Source organism: Callorhinus ursinus, unplaced genomic scaffold (genome assembly GCF_003265705.2).
Source record: "Callorhinus ursinus isolate GAN/ISIS: 27379988/994484 unplaced genomic scaffold, GSC_fseal_2.0 scaffold12, whole genome shotgun sequence".
NCBI lineage: Eukaryota > Metazoa > Chordata > Mammalia > Carnivora > Otariidae > Callorhinus > Callorhinus ursinus.
The window spans coordinates 67343405-67358894 of record NW_027397074.1 but is presented as its reverse complement, the minus strand read 5'-3'; the positions used below and the strand labels follow the sequence as shown (position 1 = coordinate 67358894).

Below are 15490 nucleotides of genomic sequence, written 5' to 3'. Positions count from 1 at the left end.
CAGCAATGTGCTGATGATTAATACTTTATTCAGCAAATAATTGCGGATTAATGAGCTAAGCCAGGATGGCATAGTTACTGCAGGAACGTTCTATGCATGAGCTGTTTTCTGGGGTGACCTCCAGCCCTGCCAGGGTTCTAGGCAAGAAACGAGGTGATTTCTACTCCTGTTACTTGTTGATGAAAGCAAGAAAGGCACAGTGGCCCAGGATCTGCATCCCCTACTGCTCAGAGACTCTCTTGTGCTCACAAGTTATTCTGTATCAGTCAGCATGCGGCTCTCTCCTTGGAGCCCGATGTGGGGCTCGATGCCAGGACCCCGGGATCATGACCTGAGCCGAAGGCAGACGCTTAGCCACTGAGCCACCCAGGTGCCCCTCAGCTCTCTTCTGCTCCTCACTCTCTTCTTTCAACATGCCTTTCGTAAGTTTTAGTTCAATGAGCGAGTGTCTGATCCCAGGCACTTGGTCTCTGAGTGCGAAGCTGCTTCACTGCAAGATCTAGAACTCTCCAGAGTTAATAGGAACCAACAACCCCAGCATGTTAGAAGATACCAAGAGATGTGTCTTCCAAGAGAAGCCTAGACTTGATGCTTGTTCATCCTTAACTTCCAGTGGGTGGGACCAGAGCCTCAATGCCCAGGACTGGAGCTGAGCCCCCATGTTTCCCCAGAGCTTCCTGGAGAGTATAAAAAAAAAAAAAATCAGGAGCAAGACCCTCCCTGAAGTGCTCTGAGGAAAGCTTTCTAGTTGGTGGTCTGGAGAAACTAAGCTTAGGAGCTGCCTGGTAGTGAAGGCGGCCTTGAACCTGGTCTCTAGTCTCAGACCAGGGCAAATGGGATCTTTGGTCACTGATGCCCTCTTCTGGCTGGGCAGAATATTCTAAGTTTTGGGTTTTGACCCTATTGAATCTGAACTTAGGAAGCCCAAGCACATCACCCAGGGCTGAGAAGGCTCTGAGGGGTCAGAGATAACAGTGGTCCATTTGCAAAAGGGAAAGCCTGAGCATTTGGATGCATAATCCTTTTCTACTTCCCTGGCCTCTTTCAGTGAAAAGTGTGAGAAATGAGAGCCTACCCACCCGCCAAGCCCTTATCAGGACATCCAGAAAGACCCAGTCCTCTGCTGGCCCTGTGATATGTTAGTTCGTCACTGAAGGGTATAAGTAGAGAGAATTTGAATTTTCTCACCCAACCTGCTGGCAAATTTTAGAAACCTGACCCTCTATCACAAAACATTACAACCCAAGACCATTCTGAGCAAGAGGCTTCACCCAAATAACCTCGGTCATTGCAGATCCAGCCCCAAGACCAAAGAAGGAGCTCCTAGGAGGAAGCCCTCTCCCCAGTCTTCCCAGTTCCTGCCCTTCTGTGAAGAGCATTGGCCTGGAACATGCCGCAGGATGGTAAGATGCCTGGGAGAAGTGGGAAGAACAGGCTAGTGTAAGGGGGGAGGCAATATCTCAGGTCCCTGCTTCCCTCCAGGGGAGGAAACGCCACCAGTTTCCATGCCCTTGGCCAGTGTTCTGGGGGAGCTTCATCCAGGCACTTCCTCCCTGCTCCACCTGCTTCCCTGAGATCACAGGGGTCAGAGCCAATGGCCTCAAAGCAAAGACTCACCCGTGAACCACCTCCCAAAGAAAGGGGGAGCTGGGGGACCCTGGGGGTGAGGACTTTCTCTGTGATGGGAAGCCCTACTGGAGCAGCCTGAGGAATCCTCCCCAACAGGGTCCTCCATGCTGCAGGTGGGCTGGGGAGAGGGGAGATGTGTGGATGCCTCCTTCTCATGCCCAGGGATCAGCAGTGTGAATCAGCTGGGGGGATTTTTTGTGAACGGCCGGCCCCTGCCCCTGGACACCCGGCAGCAGATTGTGCGGCTGGCAGTCAGCGGGATGCGGCCCTGTGACATCTCCCGGAGCCTGAAGGTAGTACGGTTTACCCAGGGATGGGAACAAGAAGCAGGGACATGGCACCCTCTTTAAGGCAAGTCTGAGGCTGTTGCAGACTCTGAGGGCTTTGGGGGCTTGGGCTACTTCATGGGAGACCCTCTTGGGGTCCAGGGTGGGGATCTTCAGGCTCCCAAGGGTGAGGCTGACTGCTCAACTCTGCGGCCTGGGCCAGTAAGTCTCACTTTGCTTTGTAGCCTCCTTCTGCCCTAGGGACACTCACCCTCTGCCAATCATGCCATCATCTGTCCCTGCTTCTCACCTGACCCAGGTATCTAATGGCTGTGTGAGCAAGATCCTAGCACGTTACTACCGCACAGGTGTCTTGGAGCCCAAGGGGATTGGGGGAAGCAAGCCACGTCTGGCCACACCCCCTGTGGTCACTCGAATTGCCCAGCTGAAGGGTGAGTGCCCAGCCCTCTTTGCCTGGGAGATCCAACACCAGCTCTGTGCCGAAGGGTTCTGCACGCAGGACAAGACTCCCAGTGTAAGTGCTCTCCCCTCCCTGCGGGGCTGGCAAACCAGCTGTCTGGGAAGAAGACCCCCTCTTACTTGACAGTGGGGCCATCCCAGGCTGGGGAGGCTGGGCCGAGGGGCTCTCTTCTGAAAAGTGGGGTCGTGGGACAAGAGAGAAGGAGAAAGCTTGGAAAGAGAAGAGCCTGCCCTGGGAATGATGTGGGGGTCCAGACAGAGGAGAGAAAGGATATTGGGGTAAGGATTCAGGATGTGACCCTGGGTCTGCACACCATCTCCCCACTCAACACCCTGACTCCCCCAGGTCTCCTCCATCAACCGCATCCTGCGGGCGCTACAGGAGGACCAGAGACTGCCCTGGGCACAGCTCAGGTCTCCAGGTGGGTCTTGGAGCTGCCCCCAGGGACGCTCAGAGCAAACGTCAGCATTTTACAGTTTGCAAAGCCCCTTGTTCTTTCTTGGATCACCCTCACAGAAAGACAATAAGGAGGGCCTGGAAGGGAGTATTGTTCTCTCCTGGCAGAAGAAAATCGAAGCTCAGAGAAGGGAAGTGACTTACCCAAGGTTGCCAGCTAGCTGTTGGCAGGTCTTGGAATGGAACTCACGTCCCTTGGTCCTCAGGTTCACAGGATCTGCCAAGGAGGAGGAAGGACTGGACCTTCTGCACCCTCCCTCTTCCTCGTGCACAGCTTCTCAGAACACTCTTCATGTTCTGTGGGATCGTGCAAACCTGGACCAACCTTGCGGCTGTTTCCCCAAACACTAAGCATGCACCCAACCATGGCATTGGCTGTGCCTCTCACTCAGTGTCCCTGAAGTAACCTCCAACGAGCTGTGAATGTCCTACCAGCACAGCTCTGCTCTTGTACCCATGCCATCCCTTGTCCATAGCCCCGGGGTCTTGGGGAACCCCATCTGAGGAGAAGAATCACTATCACAAACCACCTCAAGCATTTGTCCCCCTTTACAGCTGTTTTGGCTCCAGTCCCTCACCCTCCCCATAGTGGCTCTGAGGCTCCCCGGGGTCCCCACCCAGGGACTGGCCACCGGAATCGGACTATCTTCTCCCCGGGCCAAGCCGAGGCGCTGGAGAAAGGTGCCAGGGCTGGGGCAGACAGAGGGCTCGAGGGTGCTTGGTGTGACACATGGAGGCAACGCCGCAGTTGAGAGGTGGAGGCTGTGGGTGGCCCTGCCTTGGGGAGGAGGGTAGTTTAAGGTTGTAACAGGTGGACGTGGAGCCTGAGGGGGAGACCCAGGCCTTGCTTCTCTCCACATGCCCTTACTATGCGAGCCTCGATCTCGGCAGAGTTCCGGCGTGGGCAGTACCCTGATTCAGCGGCCCGGGGAAGGCTGGCTGCCGCCACCTCACTGCCTGAAGACACAGTGAGGGTGAGTGAGCTCTGCCCCACAGTGTGCACAGACTGCAGGAAGAAAGAGTCTGTGCTGAGAAGGCTTTGGGTTCTGGTGAGGTGAGGAAGGGGGCGAGAAGGTGGAAACAGATTTGTTTGTAGCAGAAATCAGACATAAGACCCTCCTTGTTCTCCTTCAGCTGATTGCTCTCCTCTCTTCCCCACCCTAAACTTTTGAGGTGAAGAAGGGGACAGAGAACAAAGGCCAAAGCAGGGAGGGAGGGCGTCAAGTCTGAGGAAGTCTGGGTCCAGACCAGGAACGTGTGGTGAGAGCAGTAGGTGCCGGGAAGTGGAGAGCACAGCCAGCTATGCTGTTTCTGCCCTCCCTCAGGTCTGGTTTTCCAACCGAAGAGCCAAATGGCGCCGACAAGAGAAGTTCAAGTGGGAAATGCAGATTCCAGGTGATTTCTCTGCACATCCATGCTTCTATCCATCCACTCACCTACCCACCCATCCTTCCATGCATCCACGCGTGCATTGCATCCATCCATCCATCCATCCATCCATCCATCCATCCATCCACTCACCTATCCATCTATCCACCCACCCATCTATCCATCCATCCATCCATCCATCCATCCATCCATCCATCCATCCACTACACATTTACTCGGCATCTTCCATGTGCCAGGCCCTGTGTTAGATACTCGGCATTCAGAGTCTCTGTTCTTCAGGTCTGCATGGTCCCCAGTTTACCATCCCTGAGATTTAATCTTTCTTCCCCAGTCTCCCAAGGCTCTGCCTTGGGGAGGAAGCTGTTTAGGGTGGTAGCATCCATCTTTTCCCATCCCTGCCAGAAGTTGCTGCCTTTCCTAGAACCTCCCCACTCCTCCCCACTCCTCCCCACTCCCTAGACGCATTCCTTCTGAGTGGATCTGCTCTCACCTTGTAGGTGCTTCCCAGGATCTGACTCTACCGAGTGCCTCCCCAGGGACCACTTCTGCACAGGTATCAGGAAGACAGGGGAGTTTGTAAACTGGGAAGACAAGAGCTCACTGCTTCTCCCATTCCCAGTTTGAGGTCTGAGCTAGAATTCCTGACTGCTCCAGGTTCCTACACTGCACATTTCAGAAAGCACCATCCTCATAGTCTACCGTGTGAATGGTGCCTTCTGGAGTTGTACAGGATACAGCCGGAGGCAGGGGGCAGCCTTAGAGCCCCAGGTCTGCTGAACAGGAGCCATCGCTGACAGCAGGGGCGGGGGGTCTTCTTGCTTTTTCTAGCAGTTACCTTGCTGTGTGCCCACAGCAGTCCTGCCTGCCCTCGAATCCTTGGGTCCCTCCTGCTATCAGCTGTGCTGGGGGACAGCACCAGACAAGTGTCTCAGTGACACCCCACCCCAAGCCTCTCTCAAGCCCTGCTGGGGTAAGAATCCACAGGCCCAGTCTCACTCATGCACGGCGTGGGGAGGGCTTACTCCTTGACCCCCAAGAGGGTGCGGATCTTCAGTCGGGATCATCAAGGAATCTTGACACATCTTTCTAGACTAGCACCCCCGGAGTCTATAGTACCACTGACAGCCTTAGCAGGAAAAGGGGATGGGATTGGGATTTGAGTATATATATCCATCATATATATATGATGTCTGTCCCTCTTCCCTCCAGTGACTTTGAGGGGTGGGATCACAGCAACAAACCCAAACTCACCCTCTCTTTGTCCCCACAGGCTACCTGTCTCCTGGATTCAGTCCTGCTCTGCCACCCTTGCCCTTCCTTCCATTGCCTCCATTGCCAGTCTTGGTACCCCTGAGGCCTTGCTCTGGCCCTGCTCCCCACCCCTGCAAGGCCTGGAATGAGGGCGGAGGGCCAGAGTGGAAAGGGGATGGGGTGGGGAGGAGTTAATATCATCCTGCCCAAGCACATTATTGCTGCCCGCTCCTTCCTGGGATTCTTCCTCACCCGTGGACCTGGCCTGGCCCTGCCCTGCTGCACCTCCGATGTGCACTTCTTTGGAGGGGCTGGAGAGGCCGGGGCCACGCACTACTCACACTGGCCTTAAATGGCTTCTAGTTGGCAGGAATAAAAACATTTTTTAAATAGCAGTAGTTCCTCTTGGTGTTTTTCCCATAAACATTCATACCTCCACCCCTATATTTAACAACAATAAAGTTTGTTCTATCTCTATCTATATGTCCATCTATCTACCTATTATCTTTATCTTCCTATCTATCTCCCTATCTTCCAATCCATCTAATCCATATATTAGTCTATATGATCTATTTATATATGTAACTATGTATGTATGTATGTATGTATGTAGCTAGCTCTCAGCTATTTAGTGTATCTGTAGGTCTATGTAACTATTTAATCTGTCTAATCCATATATTTATCTATCTGTGTATATATCTACATATGTATGCCTGTATATATGTATCTATATTAAGGTTTGGATGCTCATACACCCACAGGTGCACCCACCCACACACCCATACACTGATGGTACATCATGGGATGTCACCCCTTATTTGGGGGATCCAAAATAAGGAACTTTTCTTACATAGTTACAACATCTAAGAACATTTACAATAATTCCTTAATCTAAGAAAATACACATTTCTTCCTTAATTGCATATTATTTTTGGCAAAGCAGCAGAGTGGAAAGGCCATTTTTCATACTCTGCTCGTCCCTTTATACATGATCGGGGGGCAGGTTTGCTTGCTTCTTCTTGGCAGTAAGTTCCAAATCTTCTCAATTTTGTCTCCCTGCAGGTAAATCTCTAGGTTCCTCCTGGGTAGCCTTAGCATGTAGGGAAAGAGAGGAATATGGGGAAAGGGGGGTGAAGAAAAGGGTACCTTGAATGAGGGATGGGCTCATCCCATCCAATTTTTTCCCCTTTGAAGAGCTGGGGATGGAATGATGATGGTGCAAAGCAGGATAAAAGGAGTGGGGGCAAGTCTGTTTTCTCCCATCTGAGAGGGGTACTCCTCCAGAAGTTATCTCATCATCAAATACTCTAGTGCTGTGCTCTTTAGCAACTAGCCACCAATCACGTGTAGCTATATAAATGTAACTAAAATTAAGTAAAATGAGCAATTCAGCTCCTCATTCACACTAGTGACATATCAAAAGCCCAATAGTCACAGGTGTCCCCTGGCTCTGTATCAGACCGTAAACATTATAGAATATTTCCATCAGCACAGAAAGTTCTATGGACCAGCATAGCTCTCGAATGAAATCCCAAGGGTCATGGAGCACACTCTGCCCCTGCCCTTGGTGACAGACTGCCCAGAGAAATGGGTGAGGTTTTGGGGGATGACAATCTGCATGGTACAGTCTGAGAACAAGCCACTCACTCAGCAGTAGGACTGAGGTCAGCAATGGAGGGAGCTGCCAGCTGAGGCCCCATGGCCAAGCACATTCAAGTGGAGGATGGATGGCCACTTGTGGGGAATATGGGTAACAGACTATGTGGTGTGTGTGTGTGTGTGTGTGTGTGTGTATCTGTGCACATGCATGATTGTGCATCTAAGTTTGTATATGCATTTATGGGATGCTGAAGAAGAGATTCTGCATTAAATGACCCCCAAGGTCCTATCTCTCTGAAGAGTGTAGTGTATTCCTCTCCATATCTTTGGCCTATTCTTAACGTTCTCTAGGAAAGAGATGCCCTGGTCTCTAGTGTTCTCAAGCTTTCCTTACTAGATTAAAATTTTTACAGAATTCTTTTCTATCTCTTGAGGAGAAACATACTTACAAAAACCTGAGGTCATTTCCCTCTATGCAAATGGAATCTCTCTCATGTTGTGGTTTTAGTTTCTTTTCTTAACAGATTAAAAACCAGGCATGCATTATAGTATGGTGCAATTTCCCCAAATTGGGGGTCAGGCAACAGTGTTGGTATTTGAGAACACTTTAGGAGGCATGTAGACACTGCTTTAAATAATATTTAGTCAGAAATGAGAAAATTATTCCCCTTTTGACTCCCTTTCAATTCTGATTACATTGAAGAGAAAGCTTTCATTTTGGTCCTAGTGTTTAGTGCTTCTGTAACAGTTGTTAACTTTTTTTGTAGCAGAGGGAAAGGGAACCTCAGGTTCTGAGCCTTGGGCAGGGGAGGGAATCTAACTAGGATTTGATAACATCACTTTGTTTTCATTGTATTTATTTTTAAGGCCACTTTCTATTTATGGCAAGTGATTCTCATCTTCCATTTTATGATAGTGATTAAAATATTCCTTTTTTTATTTTAAAAGATTTTATTGATTTATTTGACACAGAGAGAGAGACCCCAAGCAGGGAGAGCACCAGAGGGAGAGGGAGAAGCAGGCTCCCTGCTGAGCAGAGACCCCCACCCCCGATGTGGGACTCGATCCCAGGACCCTGGGATCATGACCTGAGCCAAAGGCAGATGCTTAACCGAATGAGCCACCCAGGCACCTTTAAAATACTCCTTTCTAAATAAAAGTACTTAAGAGTCTATGTCAGTAAAGACACTGATAGAGCAAATAGTAGTTAGATGAAGGCCAAAATTATAAAGACAGTACGAGAATGATGGTCATTGTGGAAGCTCTGTTTTGATGGAAAGAGTAGTGGACGTTACAGTGCATTCTAATCGAAGAATTGAGTCAGAGCTCCCAGTCATGGGACCGTCACTTCAGCTCCCTGTAAAAAGTGGGCAGTGATGGGGAAAGTACCTGTCTTGCCCAAATGACAAGATCAAAGGTGAGATGGTTGGTAAATTTCAGGCTATCCAGGTATAAGGTGTGTCATAACCATTACCCTGTGCCCATAGGACCCATAATCCTTCATTCTTTCCAAACCAAAAGACATCTAATCATTTCTGGATTCTGAATCCTTCAGGGCAAAATGGCTCCTCATAGGATTACTGGAAGAATTCTAGTAGTCCTGGCGGGGATGGGGGAAGATCAATGCAAGAATTGGTTACCATTTGGTCTCGCCTCTTCTGGATAGAACTTGGAGTGGCCTGGGTCCTTGGTCTCCACCCATATCCAGACCCCTATTCTGTACTGAGTCAGATGCACACAGGGGTCTTGGGGGTGGCCTTTTGTGTATTGTTGCTTGAAACAGGTGCTTTGCTAAACTGGGTAGGGAAAGTTGTATAACAGATATTCTCAAGGATCTTGACTCTGAGGTTCCTGTTGTGTTTTGTGCAGTAGTTTCTCCTGGAGGATTTGGATTTCCATAAGTGGCATCCCATTGACCTGGGAAGAGAAGAGGAAATAGAAATCTTTGGTCAATCGTTCGCTGATCTTGGGCTTTTAGGGAAAATCTGGTAAGATCATCTGGGAAAATTCAGAATAAAGTGATTTGTCCCATTCTTTTTTTTTCTTTCCTGTTTTTAAAGGGCTCAAACTCACAACCCTGAGATCAAGCAAGACCTGAGCTGAGATCAAGAGTCAGAGGCTTAGCCGACTGAGCCACCCAGGCACCCTGTTTTGTCCCATGTTTGATGATGGATTACACAGATGTATGTGAAGTTAATTTATAGGAAAATGCTGTAAAATTATTTTTTAATCAACTTAATGGTGTAAAAAATAGCCTCAGAGTTCAAAGGGGTATTGTAGTCAACAGATGAGATTTACTAAGAATTCAGCTGGTTCAGGGAAGGCTTCTGATAGAGCACAGTGCGCTAGCTGCCAGGCTGTTTACTACACATTTTATAATCGTTATCTCACATAACACAACAAAATCCTACAAGATAGATACTATATTCCCATTTCATCGGTAAGGAACCTTTGAGAGGTTCATTTTTCCAGGATCAAACAACAAGTTTAAGTGATAAAAACCTAACTAGAACCCAGTTCAATGTCCAAGAATGAGCTCTTAACCACTATGATGCATTGACTACTGGAATGTCAGGCCTGGAAGGAGCCTGAGAAATTTACTTCAATCGAAACCCTTCATGGAACAGATAAGAAAACAAGCCTGGTGGAATTTTGTTTGATTTTTTTTTTCCAGTTTGGCCATAGCAAAGGGTTTGTAGAGAAAACCAGTAGAAAATGCAAGAAAGGAGTGAACATATATAGTGGGGAGATTCATATGGCTACTTAACCTTCATACCACCCTATGAAGTAGATATTATTCCCATTTTACAGATAAGGAAACCAAGGCCTAGAAATGTTAAAGCAATTTCCCCGAGGTTCCAGGTCTATATGATGACAAAAGCAAAGCTCTTCTTCCTACAACATCCTCATGACCTTTTAAGCCAGGAAAGCGAGGCCAACTGTGAAGAAACAGGGCTAAGAACAGTGAGGTGTCCTGAAGAGGTGTGAACAGGGAATGATGGATTAGAGACAGCACTTTAAGAAAGCAAACTTGGTGTGGAGAAGAGCTTGGATGGGATTGGTCTGGAGGCAGGGAATGCTGCTGGGGAGCTCTTATTGCAGTGCAGGCTTTGGGTGAAAAGCCTGGATCCACAAGGTAGCAAAGGTAGTTAAGAAGGAGCAAGCACCCAAGAGGCATTGTTAAGGAAGTACCCAAGAATTTTCAGAGTTTGGTAAAGGGAATGAAAGGGAGGAAGGAGAGACGGTGCTGAGGTCTTGATCCAGAGCATTTGGGAGGACAGCAATACCCTAGATGGCCATGGGGGAGGACCGGAAGAATCATGGGGGAGGGCCAGAAGAATCATCTGTGGGAGGGAGGGGGAGGAGACTGATTTTGAGGGGATGGCAGGACAAAGTCAAGTCAGTCGTCAATCAGGAGGTTGGAAAGAGGAGGTTATTGTTCAGGAGAAGGGTGAGAGCTGCAGATGAATATTTGGGAGCCATCAGCACTCAGGGATCCAGGGGTGTAGGAATAGAAAGTGCACAGGCTAGAAAGCATGCCCCAAAGTTACCTGTCTTCCCTAAAAATGGGGTAAAGCTCTGCATCTTAATGAAGAGAGATAAACACATGAGGACACCTGATTCTATCCCCTGCAAGCTTGCTTGCACGCATGTGTCAGTGTGGCATAATCGCCAGAAACCTAGCGCTGATTTCCCCTCCTTTCTCCAGCAAGTCTGGGTTTAGAAGCCCTGAGAGAAAAGGCACGGATTTGGAATAAAAGTCTGGAGTTGATCAGGCTGTGGGACAGCAGTTAGTCCACGGGTGTGCTTCGGTCTCACTCTCACCCACTTCTCTTCTTTTCTTGCCCCTCCATGCCTGCTCCCCCACCTCCTGGTCCCGACCCACTCGATCTTACCTAAAACTCCCAAATACACTCTTTGGTAATCTCTTCGCTGTCTGCCAACAGGGTGCCGCTTCGGTCGGATCGCATGTAGAAGCCATTGGGTGCCAGCACCGTGAGCAAGTTGCTCCCATGAAGCTCTATACAGAAGTTGAGAGCAAATTTTCCCCAAGGACGAAAGGTGCCGAAGGATGTTATTGACCAGAAGGCTCCACCCTGTGCTGGGGAGGGAAGGGTGAAGGATGAAGTCTTCCAGGGGTACCACCTGCGGAGGCTCCCGGGAAGCATGCCAGCCCTCCTGGCCCCCCTACCCTGCCTATGTCGGCAGGTCCCTCTGTGGAAATGCGGGAGGGCTGGATTTTGCTCTGCCAACCCATTCTGGGGGCCTGGAAGTGTGAAAACAAAGAGAAACTCTGTTTTTCCTCTTTGGATGAGTAAGCTCTGAGCAGCAGGCCATGAAGTCTGAGTTGGGGCTAAGGCAGGACAAGACTGTGAACCCAGGGCCAGAGAAGAGGAGCTCCTCACCCTGGAAGTGGTAGATGCCCTGGCGGCAGGGCAGCAGGTGAATGCAGTCGGGCTGATCCATATTGCACTTCATGAGGTCGTGCTCTGAGGAGGTGCCCACATACCCATAACGACCTCGCAATACAAGGAAGGGCCGGTTAGCTAATCGAATCCCAAATTCCTCATTGGGGCCTGAAAGAAATAGAAAGGAGTTATTTGGATGAGCTGCTTCTAGATGCTTTCCCAGATAGAAGCAGGAAGAAGGATGCTAATTGCAGAAGGTTGTCAACATTTTAACAATTACTGAACACCTACTATGTGCCAGATCTTAGGCTAGGTGCTTATAAAATGTTTGCGAAAGCATTTAGTACAGTGTGGAGCCCAGGAGGTTTCAATATTCTTCCTTCCTTTGAGATGTGTGAATCTATTTAATCTTCACGAGAATCCTGTGAGGCAGGCAGGTTGGATGTCACCTCCATTGGTAATGGAGCCAGGGAAACTGAGGCTCAAAGAAGTGTTTGCCCAAGTGATGACAAAAACTCAGTGATTCAGCAAATACACAGACCCAAATCTTCTGACCCCAACTCCAGTGCTCTTTCTATTATATCCCAGCTCCCTCTGAAAGCATCTTTGACTTGGAATAACCTGGCAGGAGGGCCACTCTCCTCACCTGGAATGGTGGCATTGGCCATCAGCAGACCATTGTCTATGATGCCCAAGAAGCGTCCATTGGGAGACTGCAGGATGATCCTGCCACAATTCCAGTGCACACGGAAGAAGGTGTCAGCCTCCATTGGATGCCCATTAGCCACCACTGTCCTGTGGCGCCTCTGGAGAGATTACAGGAAGGAGAGAAGAGAAATAAGGACAAAATCTCAGCTTTCTTCCCATCATTTTTATTCCTAGACCCTTTCTCACATCCCACCCACTGGCTTTCTTCATCCTCCCAGGGCATGATTTATGCTTTCACATTTTTTTTTTAAAAGACTTTACTTATTTATTTGACAGAGAGATCGAGCACACAAGCAGGGGGAGTGGGAGAGGGAGAAGCAGGCCTCCCGCCGAGCAGGGCAAAAGATTTGAACAGACACCTCACAGAGAAGATATACAAATGGCCAATAAGCACACGAAAAGATACTCAACATTATTAATTATAAGGGAGATGCAAATTAAAACCACAATAAGATGTCACTGCACATCCATTAGAGTAGCTAAAATTAAAAAGACAGACAATAATAAGTGTTGATGAGGATGTGGAGCAATTAGAACTCCCATACATTACTGGCAAGAACGTAAAATAGTATATCACTTTAGAAAACTATTTAACATTTTCTTAAAAATGTAAACATGGGGCACCTGGGTGGCTCAGTCGGTTAAGTGTCTGCCTTCGGCTCAGGTCATGATCCCAGTGTCCTGGGATTGGGCCCCAAGTTGTTGGGCTTCCTGCTCAGTGGGGAGTCTGCTTCTCCCTCTCCTTCTGCCCTTCCCCCCTGCTTGTGCTCTCTCTTGCTCAGGAGGCCCATGTCTCACCTGGGCTAGGTAGCAGCCATTGGCTGCACGAAGCTGTAAGGTAGGGCTCTCATCATCACATTCAAACTGGAACAAGGACATTGGGGTTATGTGCTCAGAGGCAGCACATACCTCAACATCTGCAGAGAAAAAACATGTCAGAAGGAGTCAGAATCTGGCTTCACCCTCAGTCTCAGCCCCTCCTCCACACTTTATATCTGTGTTCCCTCTGTTTTCCCTCTTCAGCCTTTACCACCTTCTGTGGATCATAGGTGCCTGGAGAAGACCCAAGCTACTTCCCCTAAAGCCCATACCCCTGCCTTATCACCCTGCTCCATGACCTAAGAAATCCTGTTGGTACCCCAGGATCTTCTTTATCAGCAGGTTCAAAAATCTTTGCTGATCTCCAACATATTTTTCTCTTTTAAGCAGTCAGCTCTCTCCCTCCCTCCACAGCTGTCTTGGACCCAGCACTTGCCATAGATGATGGAGAGGAACTTCCGAGTCTTTGACCTGAGGCTGACCCAGGTGGGACAGCGCTGTAGGATGAACCACTCCTCACCCCTGTGGGGCTTGGAGCCCAGGCCCAGGAGCAGACGTGTGCCCTGTGGGTACAACATGCCTCCTTCTCCATCACTCAGTGCCACGAGCCCTCCGGGCCGCACCTGCATATGAAAAGCTGTCTGTGTTGAGGGTTGGGGGACCAGCCGGTCTAAGTGGGACAAGAAGAAGTGTGCTGAGGTCTCCAGGTGGTAGCATCCGTCTTGGAAATGCAACAGGAAGCCACATTCCTCCAGGCAGGGAACTGGTGCATCCACCCAGACGCGGCCCATGGTGGGGTCAGCCCGGGCATAGCAGTGGTTGACAGGGCTGTAGAGGATCACGTGGACATGCAGGGCTGGCCGGGGGGTCCACATGTGGTAAGCCGAGAGGACCCTGGAGTTGCAGAACACATCCTCACCATCAGACTCCAGATAACGGCCGCTAATTATGCACTGGAGGGTCCACTTGCCATTTCGGTGGAAACGCAGGAGGAAGCACCCATGGTGGCTGGTCCTTGGCCGGCCATAGCACAGACTGCCATCTGCCTCGCACAGGAGGTAGAGGCCCTGCAAGCCCCTTAGTCGTACCACGGCCTGGGCGTCGTGCTCATTGCTCACCAAGATCTCCCAGGTCTGGAGGCGTCGTTGGGAGGGAGAGGAAGGAGATCAGTACTGCCAGATGACGGGGCCAGGGAGTCCTACCACCATCACTCCCAGCATCACCCTACAACCTTCATGGGACCAACCACCTTCCCCTCCACATCAGCCTCCATGGTGACTGTCAGCTCTCCCATCCTCTCATCCAACAGTAATCGAAAGATTGCCGAAGACCTTTACTACTGAAATCAGAGCACTTCTCAAGATCCCAAGAGACGTTCTAAACGCCTACCTCTTCCAGCTAACAGAAGGTAAACCTCCTTCTCTCCTACTTGGTGGTTTCCTTCAATGACTACTTTTCTAAGAAGTGCTTTGGTTTAGGTTTTACTTTTCTCTTCCTCACTGTTGCCCCTGGATAGCATGCTAGCTAACACGCCCCTTCCCCAAAGCCCACCTCCCCAGCATGGCAGGAGAAGATCAAGACCTCTTACAAGCAGGCCCAGGCTCCAGGGATAAGGATGGGAACACACACGGTTGAGATGCGATTGTCTGGTTCAGCTGGGATCAACCCTGTTCTAAACGAGGGCCTTGCTACTGCCTCACTCCGGGGTAGCATTGCAGGGTTGCCTGCATCCGTCTCTAAAATGAAGACGCACACTCCCAGAGGGCTTGTAGAGTTCCCCATTCCCAAACCACAATCCGAACAGAATCATGGGCCCTGCAGTCCCTCCCCCGGATGCCCACAATCCTGCCTTCCAGCCTGGGCTCTTCACCTCTCCCCTTTGTGATGACACAACCACCCGGTGTTGGTGGAGGGAAGAAAGCGGCCAGAGAAGGCAAGGCCGCAAGGGCTGAGGCTTTGCCTCTCAGAACAGGTTTAGACAGGGGGAGAGGGAGCGATGGAGACCTGTGAGCAAAAGCCTGGGGGAGGAGGGTCTCAGTCTGGCAGTGATCAAGAGTGTACCCCAGCCACCACACACACACACACACGGCCACTGGGAAAGATGACTTCAGCACAGGTTTGCTCGGTTACCTGTTTCCGGCCCAAACCCTTTGCAGTAGCAGTGACCGTGTTCTTATATGCCTCAAAAGTGAGGTAGGATCCTGCCCAGCTGATGAGCCCAACCCTTAGCTCCTCAGGCTTGGGTCTTCCCGTCCACTCCACCTCCTCCATGGGGCCGGCACCGCAGGTGATGACTCCGTCCGGCCCAGCCTTCCCCCCCTGGTGTGGTTCCACAGGCCATAGGGCCTGGAATCAGGCCTGTAGTACCCACCAGAAGACGTTCCCCAGAGGAAATTTCTCAGGCAGAGCCTGGCCTAGGGCCCAGCACCTCTGTGACCCGGGAGCATTGTGACTGTGAGGGCTGCCTCCTATCCGTGGTGGGG

General features: G+C 50.2%; 2 protein-coding genes across 3 annotated transcripts; one reads left to right on the top strand and one right to left on the bottom strand.

Annotated features, from left to right (window-relative positions):
* Positions 1 to 1889: 1889 nt before the first annotated feature.
* Positions 1890 to 5575, top strand: PAX4 (paired box 4). The gene is made up of 9 exons (XM_025865538.1): positions 1890 to 1922; positions 2215 to 2430; positions 2722 to 2797; positions 3388 to 3513; positions 3724 to 3806; positions 4158 to 4227; positions 4719 to 4774; positions 5050 to 5205; positions 5492 to 5575. Exons 1-9 carry the CDS (start codon positions 1890 to 1892, stop codon positions 5573 to 5575), a joined length of 900 nt encoding a protein of 299 aa, XP_025721323.1.
* Positions 5576 to 8310: 2735 nt separating this feature from the next.
* On the bottom strand, positions 8311 to 15415 carry FSCN3 (fascin actin-bundling protein 3). Of its 2 annotated transcripts, XM_025865561.2 has the most exons (8): positions 15138 to 15415; positions 13444 to 14140; positions 12987 to 13105; positions 12127 to 12286; positions 11478 to 11648; positions 10968 to 11168; positions 8712 to 8988; positions 8311 to 8428 (listed from the first exon to the last, which is right to left on the bottom strand). In XM_025865561.2, exons 1-8 carry the CDS (start codon positions 15276 to 15278, stop codon positions 8416 to 8418), a joined length of 1779 nt encoding a protein of 592 aa, XP_025721346.1. In that variant the 5' UTR covers positions 15279 to 15415; the 3' UTR covers positions 8311 to 8415. The 2 variants fall into 2 exon arrangements, with proteins under 2 accessions (XP_025721346.1, XP_025721347.1); XM_025865562.2 differs by lacking the exon at positions 8311 to 8428 and having other exon boundaries at positions 8816 to 8988; positions 10968 to 11173.
* Positions 15416 to 15490: the final 75 nt, after the last annotated feature.

Excerpts from the sequence above, each read along its gene's own strand:
- PAX4 (XM_025865538.1), top strand. The coding sequence starts at position 1,890 with ATGCGGCCCTGTGACATCTCCCGGAGCCTGAAG. Across the intron at positions 1,923-2,214 it reads ACATCTCCCGGAGCCTGAAG|GTATCTAATGGCTGTGTGAG; the intron begins GTAGTACGGTTT and ends CACCTGACCCAG. Across the intron at positions 3,807-4,157 it reads TGCCTGAAGACACAGTGAGG|GTCTGGTTTTCCAACCGAAG; the intron begins GTGAGTGAGCTC and ends GCCCTCCCTCAG.
- FSCN3 (XM_025865561.2), bottom strand. The coding sequence starts at position 15,278 with ATGGAGGAGGTGGAGTGGACGGGAAGACCCAAGCCTGAGGAGCTAAGG. Across the intron at positions 11,649-12,126 it reads GGCCAATGCCACCATTCCAG|GCCCCAATGAGGAATTTGGG; the intron begins GTGAGGAGAGTG and ends TATTTCTTTCAG. Across the intron at positions 8,989-10,967 it reads AGTGTATTTGGGAGTTTTAG|GTCAATGGGATGCCACTTAT; the intron begins GTAAGATCGAGT and ends TTCTCTTCCCAG.